The sequence below is a fragment of the Musa acuminata genome, chromosome BXJ2-8, assembly GCF_036884655.1.
Source record: "Musa acuminata AAA Group cultivar baxijiao chromosome BXJ2-8, Cavendish_Baxijiao_AAA, whole genome shotgun sequence".
Classification (NCBI taxonomy): Eukaryota; Viridiplantae; Streptophyta; class Magnoliopsida; order Zingiberales; family Musaceae; genus Musa; species Musa acuminata.
The window spans coordinates 4,376,421-4,391,825 of NC_088345.1; the positions used below are offsets into that span (position 1 = coordinate 4,376,421).

The 15,405-nt window shown below is 42.0% G+C and overlaps 1 protein-coding gene and 1 non-coding gene across 4 annotated transcripts; one reads left to right on the forward strand and one right to left on the reverse strand.

Annotated features, from left to right (window-relative positions):
- Window positions 1–218: 218 nt before the first annotated feature.
- On the reverse strand, window positions 219–11,894 carry LOC103993687 (uncharacterized). 3 transcript variants are annotated; one of them, XM_065120028.1, is made up of 8 exons: window positions 11,520–11,894; window positions 11,352–11,435; window positions 11,234–11,261; window positions 11,051–11,133; window positions 9,830–9,862; window positions 1,929–1,989; window positions 1,673–1,749; window positions 219–696 (listed from the first exon to the last, which is right to left on the reverse strand). In XM_065120028.1, exons 1-8 carry the CDS (start codon window positions 11,538–11,540, stop codon window positions 676–678), a joined length of 408 nt encoding a protein of 135 aa, XP_064976100.1. In that variant the 5' UTR covers window positions 11,541–11,894; the 3' UTR covers window positions 219–675. The 3 variants fall into 3 exon arrangements, 1 of the variants encoding a protein (XP_064976100.1); XR_010489168.1 differs by lacking the exon at window positions 219–696 and adding an exon at window positions 2,526–2,655 and having other exon boundaries at window positions 11,352–11,894; XR_010489169.1 differs by lacking the exons at window positions 219–696; window positions 11,234–11,261 and adding an exon at window positions 2,526–2,655 and having other exon boundaries at window positions 11,352–11,894.
- Window positions 11,895–12,003: 109 nt separating this feature from the next.
- Window positions 12,004–12,075, forward strand: TRNAP-CGG (transfer RNA proline (anticodon CGG)). Its single transcript has one exon. It is a non-coding gene; the product is annotated as a tRNA-Pro (tRNA).
- Window positions 12,076–15,405: the final 3,330 nt, after the last annotated feature.

Here is a 15,405-nt window from a genome sequence, read left to right on the forward strand (position 1 = left end):
CTCAGAGTAAGTAAACAGGTAGCTTTTGACACAGTTGGAGCTAAAATTTTGATGCATAGCCTTTCTCCTCTCTTTCTTGGTAATATAACAATATTGGCTCATCACAAATTCATAGCAGCATCATAACAATGTGAAGAACCTTTAGTTTTTTCACACCGAAATTGAACTTTTTTGCTTGCTGATTAATATGCTGACAAATGTTTTAAAGAACAGTAAAATGAATGTAAATTTAAATCAAGATTATGCAATTGGATGTCATATCAAATCTATGATCCACAGGAACAGTAGTCAAGACACATTTTGTTTCTTTCTCCATGTTTAGTCCTCAGATTGAGTGATGTATGAGAATTACTTACAGAAACTACTTTTAGCTTTTGGTAGTTCAACCCAACAAGATGAGCATTCTGTTCTTCACCATTAAGCTTTTCAATAAACTCAAGCATCATCACCACCCAGGTTCCCACAGCAACATTGTGCCTGCCTATCTCCTGAATTGCTCTAATAATCTAAGCTAACACCGGAAAGTCTCGGCTATGCGGGCTAAAGCCATTGAAGAGCATCAAATTGGAAGATCCATGCAGCTATTGCTCATAATATCACTTCTTCGATGACCGATGACCGGAAACCTCCAAATCCCATCATAGCCGCCACATCGGGGTCGACATCCTCTGTTTCTTAATGTAAAGCCTTCTCTTTCTGAGATCCAAAAATTTTAACTCATAAGTAAACAAAGTAGGAAGAAATAAATGTAGGGCATATTTGTTACACAGAAGAAAAATGCTTCTCATCATCAAACATGTGGGCAGCACACCATACATTGAAGAATATATACCATCTCTAATGTCATAATTACCAAGTGAATAATGCTTCTTACAGGTTGACATGAAAATTTTGAGAAGTCCTAATGTAGTGAGCCAAATCATTTATCACAGAACTGATGGTCGTATACGCAAGAGAAATTTATAGCAAGTCCTAATATAATGATTTACTTTACTCTCGAATGTTTTCCATCTTTTCATGTCACCATATACCGATCGTTGCGAAGAAATATGTGAGCAACTAATTTGTACATGTACTTTCTCAATGGTTAATACCCTTATAGGCAATTTAAATCAGTCGAGATAATGCAAGAGCAAGAAATCGTTTCACTTATGACTCGCTATAGGATATTTATATCTTCAATGTTCTTTTCACATTTGCATGACACTACGACTGTCAAATTAAGTACAACCATTCAAATGTATCATTTGATTTTCTAGGCTCCTCATATTGCAGACAGCTATTGAATATGCCATACTTGGATGGACTCAGATGAAGTGGCATCTGTATGTCTTGTTCCCAAAAAATATATGATCTCTCGGCGGTTCATGCCCTAACCTATTAACGGTAACCAAAATTGCAATGCTTAACATACTGGAACCAATTCTTCATATTGGTTGCCACTCTCTCAACAAAAGGTCTTGTTTAAAACAAATTGAAAACCGATGCGTCCATAGTCAAGTTGCAAAACAAGATCACACATGCAACCAATGTATTCACATCTCTAAGCACAAAGTCATGGTCTTTACCGAGTTAAAAAAAAAATTGATAAGACCATTAAAAAAAATAGTGGACAGTAGCAAAGGTAAAGAGACTGCAGTCCAAACCAACAACCCTTATGAAAACTGCTCACCTTCTTCTCCTTCTTTCTTTCACGACCCAGACGCTCCTCCTCCTCTACCTGCTGTTTTCTTAGTCTCTCATCCAAATCTGTGGCAAACAAATAAAAAAGGACATACACCATTATATAGAGCGAGAGCCAGCCGTTTATTCTAGTTCATTTCCACAAAACAGGGGAAGCAAAACTGCAAAACTGTATAATGAATCATAGACCAGCATTAAACAACTAATGAATTTGTACGCTAAGAAAGTTCACTCGATTTCCTTACCTTGCTCAGAAAAGCTCTCCGGAGCTTTTCGCTTCTTAAGCATTTCAAATCGTTCTTGAACCTGTAAAAAGAAGAAAACACTTGAGTATAAGAATGATAACAAAGAAATCAAGAAGTACAGATAAAAGTTGCAGCATGACAGTTGAAGCAATCATTTTATATCAGCACAAGAAACAGACTGATCCTAGTGTAGTGGCATGCTGAAGTTAATAGTGAAAACTGCGATCAAGCTGCATAATGAAGAAAATAACATACTAAATGCTTCAGACACTGCACCTGCTGTTCCTAACTAACCATTTTTCTTCTGATCACATATACTTGCTAAAATTACCACAAGAAGGTTTACTATATCATACAGCATAGATCAATGAAACTTTACAGGTAAATAAACATGGGTTTTACGAAGAATAATTTAGATTAATCCTTTCAATATATTTGATTATGTTGTTAAATGGCCATAAATAGTCAATTATTTTTGTTCTTAGAACAACCAAGCATAAAATTCCTGTTGAAGAGTTGCCCTCTCCACCCTCATAGACATGCCTAGAGCTCTCTGATCTGAATAGAATCAAGACCAATGATATTAGTGCAACTTACAAGAAACAACTCGTCCAACAATTGTAAAAACAAAAATTGCATGGGACACCCACGCTTCTTCCCATTGATGTGGTCCACGTAATTGGCAGTCTTTTACAACTCATTCACAGACTGAACAGTAGTATCCAGCCTGCAAAATACAAATTCATAGACTGAATGTTGACTTCATTACTAACCTTTAAATTGAAAGAGTCGCTTCAAAAGTACAAAACTCACATTTATAGCATCTGTGTTACCATGACTCATGAGAAAAATTTTCACTAGAAAAGTGGATTCCTGATATCATTGCCTTCATGTGTGCAGATGTGTGTGTTATCTTATTTTGCAGGAAATAATATTTTAGCTGGTAAAATCATGATGGACATGATGTACCAAATCTTAATTGATGTGGGACACAGAAATAAGACAGCCTAGAAATGGCCTGCATACCAGTCATCTGCCATCCTGTCACGGACAAACTTCTAAACAAGATGTTTGATGTAATGCTCATGTATGTCCGTGTCTTTTGGCATGTTCATGCCTTGTACAGCACGTAGAGGGGCGGCCGAAGGCTTAATAGTCCCATTTTAGTTGGGTTGGTGGCCTCTTTAGGCTTGTAAATAAAGGTTGTGTCATGTGGACACGTGCGAGAGATTTTCGGTCTGTAATGGACCATTTTACCCTTTGTTGTGCCACTGTTCAGAGCTTGTAAAGTCTGTTTGTAACTTGCATTGTCTATGAAGTGTTTTTCGGAAATGTTTGCTTGTGGATCCCGATTGAGACGTTCCCTCTAACCCGTTCTCTCTTTTGGTGGTCCTAAGGGACAATGGGAGGCTTCGGGGAGGCTGACCTTTGCGGACGGACACGCAAGGGTGCCGCACGACTTAGGCAAAACCAGCTAAGTCCGTGACACATGGTATCAGAGCGGGACAAGCACTCATAGAAACACTTAGCATGCAAACGTGGGGGACCTAGCGGGGCTGCGTTGAGGGCAGTCAGCACACGCGTGACCGTTTGGGGGAAAACGGGCATAGAGATGTAGGGAAAAGGAGTCGCTCGGAAGAGCGGGCATTTGAGATTGACATTCAGAGGAATGGCCAACCCTTCGCGCAAGAGGCACCACGAGAACAGACAAGCTTGGAAGAATGTGGAGCGCACAAAGGTTGGGATGGCTGAGTTTGAGCTACGGCTCAACGTTGACAACTATACTTGATGGTGCTCAAGACAAGCGAGGCGCTTGGTAATGGATGAGACCATCCAAGGTGGAATGAGTTGCTCAACGACCAAAAAGAGTTATGCAAAGCTCGCAGAGGTGAGGGGAATTGCTAACTCGAAGAATTTGGTACTCATGCAAGGGCTTGTATACGGACGATGGAATGTTCGTGGCCATCCCAAGGCGATCGAAACTCGGTGCCATGGAGCATTGAAACTTTCTCTTCGGCATGTGAAGGATACGTCCGTAGGAGGCTGAAGCGTGCAACGAGTTCAGCATGTTGCTAGGCCTTGAGGGGTGCAGTGGGGACTGTATTGACGGGGAGTCGCAATCTAGCAAGTGCGTTTGCAGGAGGCTGAACAATGCACAGTTTGTTCAGCAGATCGGAGTAGTTCAAGGGGATGGTGGTCTCCGAAACGAAGAGATGTGTTGCTCCAACGGGATAGTTATCCAGGAGGGATAAGTCCCGGCTCTCCAGAGGGAGAATCATGTGAGACGGACCTTACATGTTGAGGAGGAGTACCTCAACAAACAACAACTCCACGAAGCTCGATGGACTGAGCAAGCGACGAGGAGTCATCGCATGATCTCGCTTGAGAGAATGCATTGGTGGATGCATTGCGAGATCAAGTGGGGGAGCGACCCAAAGCAACTTAAATGAGGGCACACTTGGAGTCGATGTGGAGATCGGACTCAAGGGAGGGCTGACCCGTAGAATGGTGGGCGCGAGGGCCACCATCAACTCAATGTGAAAACGAGGAGCGGAGCAACTTGGGTGTAACTTGGCGAAGTACTCAAGCCGCATGAAGGGAGCCAGCATAGAAGTTGGAACGTGGAGCAGAGGCTCAGTGCTTTCCTTAGACAGAGGTCAAGGACATGAACTCTTGCAGAGGCAAGAGTAGGATCATGTTGTTCCATGGGTCCTTCATTCTGACGGAGCGGACTCATCTTGCATGGTGCCAAAGACGAAGGGAGCTTCGGGGCACATGCACCTTATCTCGGAGAAGCATTTGATGGAGGAACTAAGGTGACTCAATTTGCGGAGGTGAAGTTGGGTACAGAAGGCCTTAGCACGGGGCAAGAGGACGCAGAGGCGGGTACTCTTGAAGAATATTGCCACAGTGTTGCCATTCGAGTTGCTATGAAGGAAGCGGTGCGCAGCGGAGATTATGCTGGTAGGGGCAGAGGCCCAGGATCCAGACAATAGTGCACAAATTACAGTGAAGTTGGTGGACTTCGGGAGCTACTAGGCGACGGACTGTCCTAGAGCGGTGCTTCATCTAGGTGTGACCCAAGAGTGGGTGGATAAAGGTCGATTGCCAAAGGAGCGAACAAAATCGAAGGTGGAGGAGACCCTGCGATGTATTGGCAGAGGCCACACATGGAGGGTTCAGAATTCGAGTTTATTCCACAAGGATCAGAATGCAATGGAGATGTCAGCAGGAGGCGACATGGTGCAGCGGATCGTGGTGGAACAGTTCGTGGCAATGCGATACACACGACATAGTCCCGGGAGGGATTGGATCATATGGAGGTATGATCGAGAGCTACTGGAAGCTCCACTTCGGTGAACAACACGACGGCAAGAAGGGCTATGGATTCAAGGAGTGAAGGTCATGGTACCGCAGAGGCGGGTCTTTCGGGCGTGCATCGAATTTTGCATCGGATGAAAACCTTGGTCATCAGCATATGGGGGCTGTGTTCCACTAAGGGAAAAGTTCGAATGCAAGTACCAGTGAGTTCCATGGGAGGGACTTGATCATGCAGAGGTATGATCGAAGCAGCTGGAGAGTTGGACTGCTCCAGAGCTCATATTCGCTTAAGGGAGCCCGGCAAGTCAGAGGACAAGGCCGAGTAAGCGAACGTTGCTATCAAGGAAGCTAAGGAAAATAGAATCGGTGCAAACCCTACAACGTGATGGCAGAGGCCATGCATGGGAGTTGTAGTCTGTCTTTCCATCGACTAAACGAACTGCTTGGAGAACACAGAGGTGTTGAAGCAGGGGGTCGAAAGGGGCGAGGAAGCGACGACGAGTCCAGAGGGACTTAGTTACCCAAAATCAAGTATCAGTTAGAATGGAGGTGGACTCAGAGGAGTGCCACAGAGACATATCTACTGATCGTGAAGAAAAGGGATGCAGATGCGAGGCGACGGATAGTAGGGCCATGGGCATGGCAGCGCCATGGTACCGCAGAGGCGAGACTTCCGTGAAAGTCATTGATCCCTTGCTCTCATGGAGGGAGAGCGCTTGGTCGTGAAAGGGGTCGAGGAGGCGGAGAATGCAGAGGCAATCTCTAAGTACCTAGACAAGGCTGAAGGGCAGAGGCCGAAGAACTTCGTAAGACCGGTGTCAATGTGCTTCTCATCAAGATAGCCGAAAGTGAAGGACTTCGGGTCATGCAAGAGTGCATAACCAAGGAACGAAGCAGGCAGTACGCGGTGCTATACCTTTGCTACTCAATGGAGTAGGCGGCAGGGTTGATGGAGAAGACGGTACAATCCCAGAGGCGACCAAACCTATGAGCGAATTACTCCAAGTTGGGGTGAAAACTTCCTACATTCCAGAAGTTCGATGGCATTGAGAAGGTGAATCACAGTAGCTAACTCAACGCAAGGAGTGCAAACACTTCAAGTGCTTCAGAAGTGTGAGCAAAGAGCAGGCGAAGGCCAGTAACTAGCTCGATGCATGAAGTACAACCTCGAGGAGGCGGGCGAAGTCAAGTAACCTTTGCCTTCTCAACTTTTAAGAGAATGGACGAAACCGAGTACCCCAATTCTCTTATCTATCCAGCAGAGGAGCTCTGCACAAGTTCAAAGACCCTTCAAAGATAATGGAAGACAATAGTTGTCAAATCCTCACCAACGGTGATCAGTGCTACTGAGAGTAGATTGTCCGCTTCATTTCCTAACGAAATGCCAATCGAAAGCGGAAGTGATGCGAACCTACTTGGATGTGACAACTAAGTGAAAGAAGAGTCAATGAGCAAATTTTGTGGAGGAAGGACCCAAAACTTCAGAAGTTTGCGAGACGATGCTTGTTAAAGCTCCAACAAGCATCCACCCAATTCAAGCAGCATGAGGAATTTGAGAGACTGGCGCAGGAAGGATGGTCTTTTCCTTCATTTGGGGGATCCGCAGGAATCAACAAGGATCAACACAACTCAGCCAACCCCACACCAGAGTCAGAGTCATTGGTGAGTTGAAGCAGCATGGCGGATCAAAGGTTCGACTACTCAAAAACAACAGCGGAGAGCAGCAAGGAGCCAAGAGGCGCATTGTAGCTGGAGCAGAAGATTGAAGACTCAGCAAAGGCGAGGAGTTGCAGTGTCGACAAAGGCTTCAACGAGGACGTCGAAGGAATAAGTGGGCGAGAATGTCACGGACAAACTTCTAAACAAGATGTTTGATGTAATGCTCATGTATGTCCGTGTCTTTTGGCATGTTCATGCCTTGTACAGCACGTAGAGGGGCGGCCGAAGGCTTAATAGTCCCATTTTAGTTGGGTTGGTGGCCTCTTTAGGCTTGTAAATAAAGGTTGTGTCATGTGGACACGTGCGAGAGATTTTCGGTCTGTAATGGACCATTTTACCCTTTGTTGTGCCACTGTTCAGAGCTTGTAAAGTCTGTTTGTAACTTGCATTGTCTATGAAGTGTTTTTCGGAAATGTTTGCTTGTGGATCCCGATTGAGGCGTTCCCTCTAACCCGTTCTCTCTTTTGGTGGTCCTAAGGGACAATGGGAGGCTTCGGGGAGGCTGACCTTTGCGGACGGATACGCAAGGGTGCCGCACGACTTAGGCAAAACCAGCTAAGTCCGTGACAATCCGATACAGATCATTCGCAACGACCAGCCATGATATAACAATGACAAGCATTTGTGTGGCAATATAAACATAAAAGGGCTGCCAGTACCTGGACTTAACCAACGCGATAAAAGACTAGCTAAATTGATAAATTTCAAATTAACCAATGATAAATCTCAAATTAACTTAGTAATATCATAATCATGGGCTAATTACATATTACCTTATGTATTTGGACCTTTTAGCATCGTGAACACTGAACTTTCAAAATTTATATTGGGATTCTCATGGTTATGAAAGTGAAATAATTCATCTTATTTTCCCTAACACTGTCGGCTGTCCTAACAGAATACATAGCAAGTGACATCATGTGTTGGATTGATATGAAACCAATGAGCAAAAAAATAATTTCAACGGCGATAGGGCGATTTCTTTTACGACGATGATCGCCCCGTCGACACCGCTGCCGTTGCGATTGTTGTGGTGTCGGAACTTGTTGACGAGGGACTTGGGTGCTCCTTTGTCTATGTCGGCCCTGACATGCCCCACCTCGCTAGCTCCGACACCAACGCCTCCTCCTCCTGCATCCACCAATATGATGTGGGTGTTTCCATAGGCACCACTATGTTTCAATCCATCCGTCGAAAATAGTAGTGGCATAATTGACCATGATAGTATCTTTCGAAACACCGAGGAGATCGAAGACAAAGCAGCCACTGCAAACATCAAGGTGACGATGGTGGAGAGCCACAGAAACCTCAAGGTGCTCACGAGGCGGCGGCTGAAGCAGCTGCTCAAGTTGGTGGTCAGGCTACAGAGCTTGCGGCTCCTGCCGCTGCACTTCAATGTCACCTCCGTCGACCAGATGGTCATGTACTCCTTTAGTTACAAGGTACGCCGGACTCCACCTCCTTCCTCTCTGCATCAGTTGCCAACCTCATGGAGTTTGCGTGCTCACCTTAGTGACGCCTGCCTTTGATTCGCAGGTGGAAGATGACTGCCAGCACATGTCGGTGGATGAGATTGCAGCAGCAGTGTATCAAATGTTAGGCAGGATTCAAGAGGAGGCTAATATGTAGAATCTCTGTTTTGTTCTTGTAGTATAAAAAAGTCTGCTGATTGCATAAAATAATCTGGCCTTGTGATGTGCAGTAGCAGAACTCCTGTTCACCAGGATAGCTGCTATTGATGATCACCTGAGTATGCTCTCTGCTTGGCCAAAAAAACTCTTCAAACAGTCTCACTAAGAACACCCAACACAACAAGAACTGGGTTAAAAGCTACGGAACAGAGGATCTTTGCATCTGAACATGAACTTTCAGAATTTTCCTTGGATTTCTTTTCCTTCAATCTATCTACTTTTACTTTCTGGGTTGCCACCAAAACCACAACAGATCCAATTAGCTACCTTACTGGTCAATTTTTCTAGCTAGATAGATTCACATAAATCCTAAGATACACGGATGCACCAGAGATGGATCGGAACATGGTGGTGCTTGTGACAACGCCGTCATCAGAGTGGGATATATTGACGTAGACAAAGGAGTGCCCAAGGTCCTCGTGGACAGGGTCCAATGCCACAACGGCTGCAGTGACAGCAGTGCCCGATATGGCGGCCATCACCGTTGAAGCGATCGCCCTGTCGCTGTTGAAATTATCTTTTTGCCCATCCATTTCGCATCAATCTAGCACATGATATCACGTGTTGTATTTTCCGTTACGGCAGCCGACTGCGTTAGGGAAAATAGGATGAATTGCTTCACTTTCATAACTATGAGGATCCCAACATAAATTTTTAAAGTACAGAGACCACGATGTTGAGAGGGTCCAAGTACAGGAGGTAATATGTAATTAGCCTCATAATCACTAGAATCCTTAAGGCACCACCGCACATCTCCCATTCCTTAGTAAGGAAACCTGTATCATACATCCATATCCTTGGGATAATAATAAGCATATAACCCACTTGCCACTTCATTTTTGTCAATATTTTCTGTTTCAGTAACACTTACTAGTCAAGAGCGCAAATATGAGAGGTCTATCCTCATTAATGTTCTATAATTCAAACTAAATACTTGGCTGATCTAACCTATGACTCAAGTTTTAGACTCACTTCTCCAGATCAGATATAAACATAATTTCTCATTAAAAAAGAAAAGAAAAAGTTCTGCCTTCTAACATCAAAATTGCGCAATCAGCTAAAAGAAGGCCATAGATTCCTTAGAAAGCAAAGCTGCCATGAAGACCATCCCCTAAGGATACGTAGATCCAAAACAGTTCCTCAACAGCTAAAGTATGACATAGAACATACCTGTTGGCTTAGTAATGCAATGGGGGTAACAACCTGCAAAAAGAAACGAATGTAACCCATGAGAAACAAGTAATCATATATCAAATTTTAATTTATTTGAACCATCTAAGCAATCAAGAACCATTCTATCAAGTTATATTAATTACTATATCAACACTAGCAATAAGTCAAATAAATAAATCATGAATGCTTGGCCATGAGTATTCTGTAAATAATTTAGCTTGGGATACAAAAATAGTGATAACAACAAGAATAATGTATTTATTTGAAAATAATAGGACAAATGATGTTAAGGGAGCTCTTGAGATAATCAACATGGGTAAAGAGTACTCGTAATCGTAACCCAATTGGAGTATGGAGAAATTTTTTGAGATAAGGGGATGGTTTCTTTATATTTTTCAATATTCAAGATACTCAAAGGTTGTTTAATAATTGAAGAAGTTCTTTGATATTATTATAGGAGTAATGATTGGAGAAGTTCTTTGATATCCAACTCCTCCCTCGAACTCCTGCACCACAAGACCCATCTCTATCAACAACTATGCATATTTCAAACCACAGACCTAAAGCTACGGAAGAATTTCATTCAGCAAGATAGCCAACAGTGGAGAGGAGAGGATGAACCAGTAAGTTCAACCTGAAAAGATGGAAAAATAGTCGCAGTTTGTTTCTGCAGGAAATTAAAAATCCATCTCTATCAAGTTCAAACCAATATTGCCATGGAAACAAATTCAAGTCCAGATAAAAAAAAAAAGTGAAATAGTGGAGGGTAAAATGAAAGTTTCATGATCATTAATTGGTGAGCTCCAATTGTGGTTAGGGCTCAATTTGTGGAATAGAGAACACCTATAATAACAAGGACGTCAATTTGAATGTGTCTAAAAATTACAAAGTTTTAAAGATGACTTCATAGTGAAAATACGGCTTAAAGGTTTTTACATTCACATTGAATCCCCTTGGTTAAAGAGGTAAGAGATGAATGGAGTAAAAACATGCAACATTGACATTGATGGCTACACTATCCTAGACAATAAACAAGAAGTTGCATGTCTTCAGAGCAGCAGAGAATACCAAAAGAAGAATAAAAACTCTTACAGTTGAGCATCCTTTGTAACACAAATGTAAATATAAATCTACAAGTATGAGTATTTATTGTTTAACAATCATAAATTTCTAACAAAAAAGGATTATCCTAAGCAACTAAACTTTGTTATGACAAACCTGAGTTTTCCCCAAGCGGGATTCGAGGTCAACTTCATAGTTCCTGTGCTTCAAGGGTTTCCTTTGAACAAGAGGAGCTTTTTCTGAGATTTTAAGCAACAAATTAGGGCATGAGCAACTATAAAAAGTCATTGATATAAAGCAACGAATCAATCTGGAAGATCTGCACATTTTATAACTTACCTTTGGATTTGAATTTGGACTCCTCATCCTTGTTACAGAAAAAAACATAAGGATTGAATGAACATGCCAACTAGTTTAATATAAGCTTAATAAATGTATCTCTGGTCAGTGCATTCACCTCTTGCCTTTCTCGTTCTCGCGTTCTCTGAAGAAACTCTTCACGGTCCCATTTCCTACGAAAAGTGTTGTCTACTCCAACAGCCTATGCATACAACAGGTAGCAGACATGTAAATTGCAACTTAACAGCACTTTCATCATAATGCAACTTCCCAAAATCGAAGTCACTTTAGTGCGAGGTTGAGCCATTAGAATCTGCTGTCAAGACGGCTCTTTCAGCAAGGGAAGCAACAAAAGCTCCTCAACCTCCAGTTCCAATATCAACAATGACAGAAAGAACAAAGAGAGAGATCAACAATCGATCGAAGGGCTAAGATTCCACGCAGTTAATCCAAACCTTGACGATCGCATAGCACTAAAGACCGCAAACAAAAATCCGATATTTGATTCCGAAAAGAATCAGCAATCGAGCAAAGATTTTGACCTAATTATGGAACGACCGTGGATTTCTTATCGGAAAGATTAGAAGGGGATCACGACCAGGGGTCGTCGCGACCAAACTGTGCCGTATGTTGGCTGACGATGGAACTCGTAGCAGCGAGAGGAGAGGATAAAGAATGGATGAAGGATCGAAACGCGCGGACTCCGCGGCAGACAAGGCAAAGACTTCTTCAATATATTTATATAAAGTTTACCAAATACTTACCAATTCGGGCGTTTGGTCTAGTGGCATGATTCTCGCTTCGGGTGCGAGGGGTCGCGAGTTCGATTCTCGCAACGCCCCGTTTCGAAAATATGCGGTCTTTTGGATCGTTGATCGAACCTTACGTCGTTCTTTCCCAATTTTATTGTTGATTGGCCGGTTCGATTAGTAACTCGACCGCTTCAAGGTCGATCATTGACCGGTTCGATTCTTCCTGACTTCTATAAAAGGGTTGGTTGGCTGATTCAATAGCCGGTTCAATTAATACCTCGTCCAGAATTTTATCACCCTTTATTTTTCAGTGTCCGGTTCGATTAATAATTCTACCGGTTCAGCGGCCATCACAAACAATATAAATCGAGCCGATTCCATTAACAACTCGACCGATGAAGGGCTGATCTAATGGTCGGTTTGATTAGTAAATCGACCGGTCTAGATTCAAGGCGGGCTCAGAGAGCGGCTCCTTCAAGATTTAAGTGGAAGGCGCGATGAGCAGAGCCCATAAATATCCCTCCGTCGTTGGAAGGGGCGATCGAGAAGGGCGAGAAGAAGAGCTCGCGGGTTCCTTCGAAGCTCGATTCGAGGATCGTTAGGCCTTTCGTGAGGGCGATCGACATCAACGCCATGACCCAGAGAGTGGAGATCGGCAATCGCATCTCCCCTCACCCTTCTACCACCGTATCGCGGGTAATCTCCTTAAGCAGGATCCCAAGTCTTATGTCCCTTTTTCTTGATCTCGAACGGTTTCTTATTCCGATGTCCCCAGATAGAAGCTGTTTGGGTTCCATGGGACTAGAGATGACGGTGATGGTTCAATGTGAGTTTTCCGGTTGGATACGTGGGAAGGAACCATCAAGGATCAACATCCTCTTTTCTCTCCCATCCACCCAGAATTGAATCCTCTACCAGTCACAAATCAGGTAGTAACAAATCAGGATCAACATCAGTCTAATCCCCATAATGTTGCAGGTTAGAATCATAGCATTACTGAGAAGTGGAGAGTGGATCATGAAATGTTTGAGGAAATAGTGATGGAGAGGTCGCAAGTGGTATGAACTTACTCCTTGCGTGTTTACTTTAGCTTGTATACTTGCGTTCTTTACAGGTAAGCATTGTCATGAACTTGGTATCATCATTCAAGACTTCTCTTACCAATATGAGCCGATCAACTATTAGAGGAACCCAAAATCGAGAAGTTCCCTTGAAATTTTTCGTAAAAGCTTATTATCTATCTGTTGCCAACACTCTAAATCTTGTGCCAGAATACAAGACAAACCAAATTTTAGATGAGATTTGAACTAGAGTTCATTGACTACACTCAGACCTGGCATTGGCTCGAGTTCAGAATTCTCTTGCAGACTAATACCTTTTTTCTTTCACTAATATCTGGTGTTTAACGCTTTGACCATATGGAACACAATTTCGTAACTCAAGTGCTTTCTTTAGGCTCGAATTTATAGGGAGGAGAAAAAAACTCATTGATCTGTACATCATACTTCTCAAAATGTGAAGGTAATATGTGCTGTCAAGTAGATAGCACTTTGTTTTATGCTTGTTTTATTTTCACTGAAGTTTACATGCAGCTATATGTATTTTATCTCTCTCCATCCCCTAGTTTGGTGCCTGTTGCAGATATTTCTGTGCTATTTCTATCAGAACATATGCTCAGAACTGTGGTTTATGATGTTAATTCTAAAATTATCTCTATGGCTGCAGTCTGTTGTGTGAAACAATACTCAGATCATGACTCTCTATAGGCCATACCAATTTCCATGCAGCTCAGGCACATGCTTTAGTTGTGCAGTATCTTGTATCTGGAGACCCATGCTTAGTTCATGTCGTGGCATGTGTGGCACTTATCAATTGGCGAGGGTGTAGCATGTCACCTTGGTCGATTAGGTTGACCTTAAAGACACTTGTTTGCGTGGGGGAAAAATGCAGCCTTTTCAAGTCAATGGCTACTCTTTCCTGATATAATGAGCTAACTAATATGTCCAACATAATCTCGTCTGTGCGACTGGTTATTGATAGTAATGTCCAGAAAATACTATGTTCTCAGGAAAGTGATTGATTTTATAGAGACTAGATAAGTGGAATGTCTGAAACTCAATCCGAATGTTGAGCCACATGGACTGGTAATATATTAAATGTCAGATTTCTTTGATATGAAAATGCATTTATAATATGGCAATATGGCTCGATGACATATTTTATTTCTGTTATCATTAGTTTTTCTTTGGCCTGAGTGGCATTTCTTCGCTCTCTTCTTTTACGGAGGTTATCCTGCAAGATCTTGGCCTTGTGACTTTTTTATAGGAGAGATTAGTTCCTATAAAGTAGAAGACCAGAGGTCACAAGCTTCACAAAATGTTAGGAGTTTAATCTGGTAGGATTTCTAAGATGTAGGCTTTAGTTAGATAAGGGAGAGTTATGTTCCTGTAGCATTCTTTAGGGTTTGATTGATCATCAAGACACCTTTAGAGATTCTAAAGGAGGGAACAGTCGTCTGGTTCATTGATCTCTAAAGTCGGCAGCAAGTACCTTCCCAAGCAGTGAGTAGGTTTTCCAGTAGTCTGCTTCTAGTGCTTGCCAAAGACAATTATGTTGTCACAACCATTGCACTGCGAGAACTATTGAAAACTTATGCAATTCAATTAGATGTGCTTTGCCATTGTTCATCTATCAAGAAAATTCAAGGAAGGTTGACGAGAATTATTGGTGAGGAAATATAATGCCTAATTTTCATTTCTGGTGAATATTATGATGCCATTCCATTTCATCTGCATTAACGGTATTCATTCTTTTCAAACTAGACTTGCTTCATGTTATCTATTAATCACCATACTCATTGATAATACCATGTCTATTTTAGTTAATTCATGTCAAAGTGGTTGTTTTCAAGTTGAACCAAACTATTTGTCAACTTTATTTAATTCAACCTCGATTTATTACTGAATGAAATGTTGGGTTGCCTTTGATTTTTAATTAATTTCTGCAAAAAACATGTACTATCACGTAGTCTTTGCCATTAGCACAAACAAGATCATCTTTTCTAGCTAATTAGACTTTTGCCGTTTCATATCAATTATGTACTGGTTCCTGTTTTTTTTTCTTTTCTTTTCCTGTTCCTATTTTTTATATGAATATTTTCTTTAATAGATAGCAAATTTTGTCATGGAAGTCTTTTCATACTTTGTAAGCAATAAATTTGTATTACTATAAATTTTGAAGTAATATTTTCTTAAATAGATCGTTAATTTTGTCATAGAGGGCGAGCCTAGACACAATATTCAAGGTTGCCTCTTTGTGATTTAGAAGATTAGGGTTGGAGTGACGAAAATAATATCTTTAAATATTTAAAAATAAAAAAAATATTAAATAATTAAAAGTAAAGTTATATGTATTGATCCT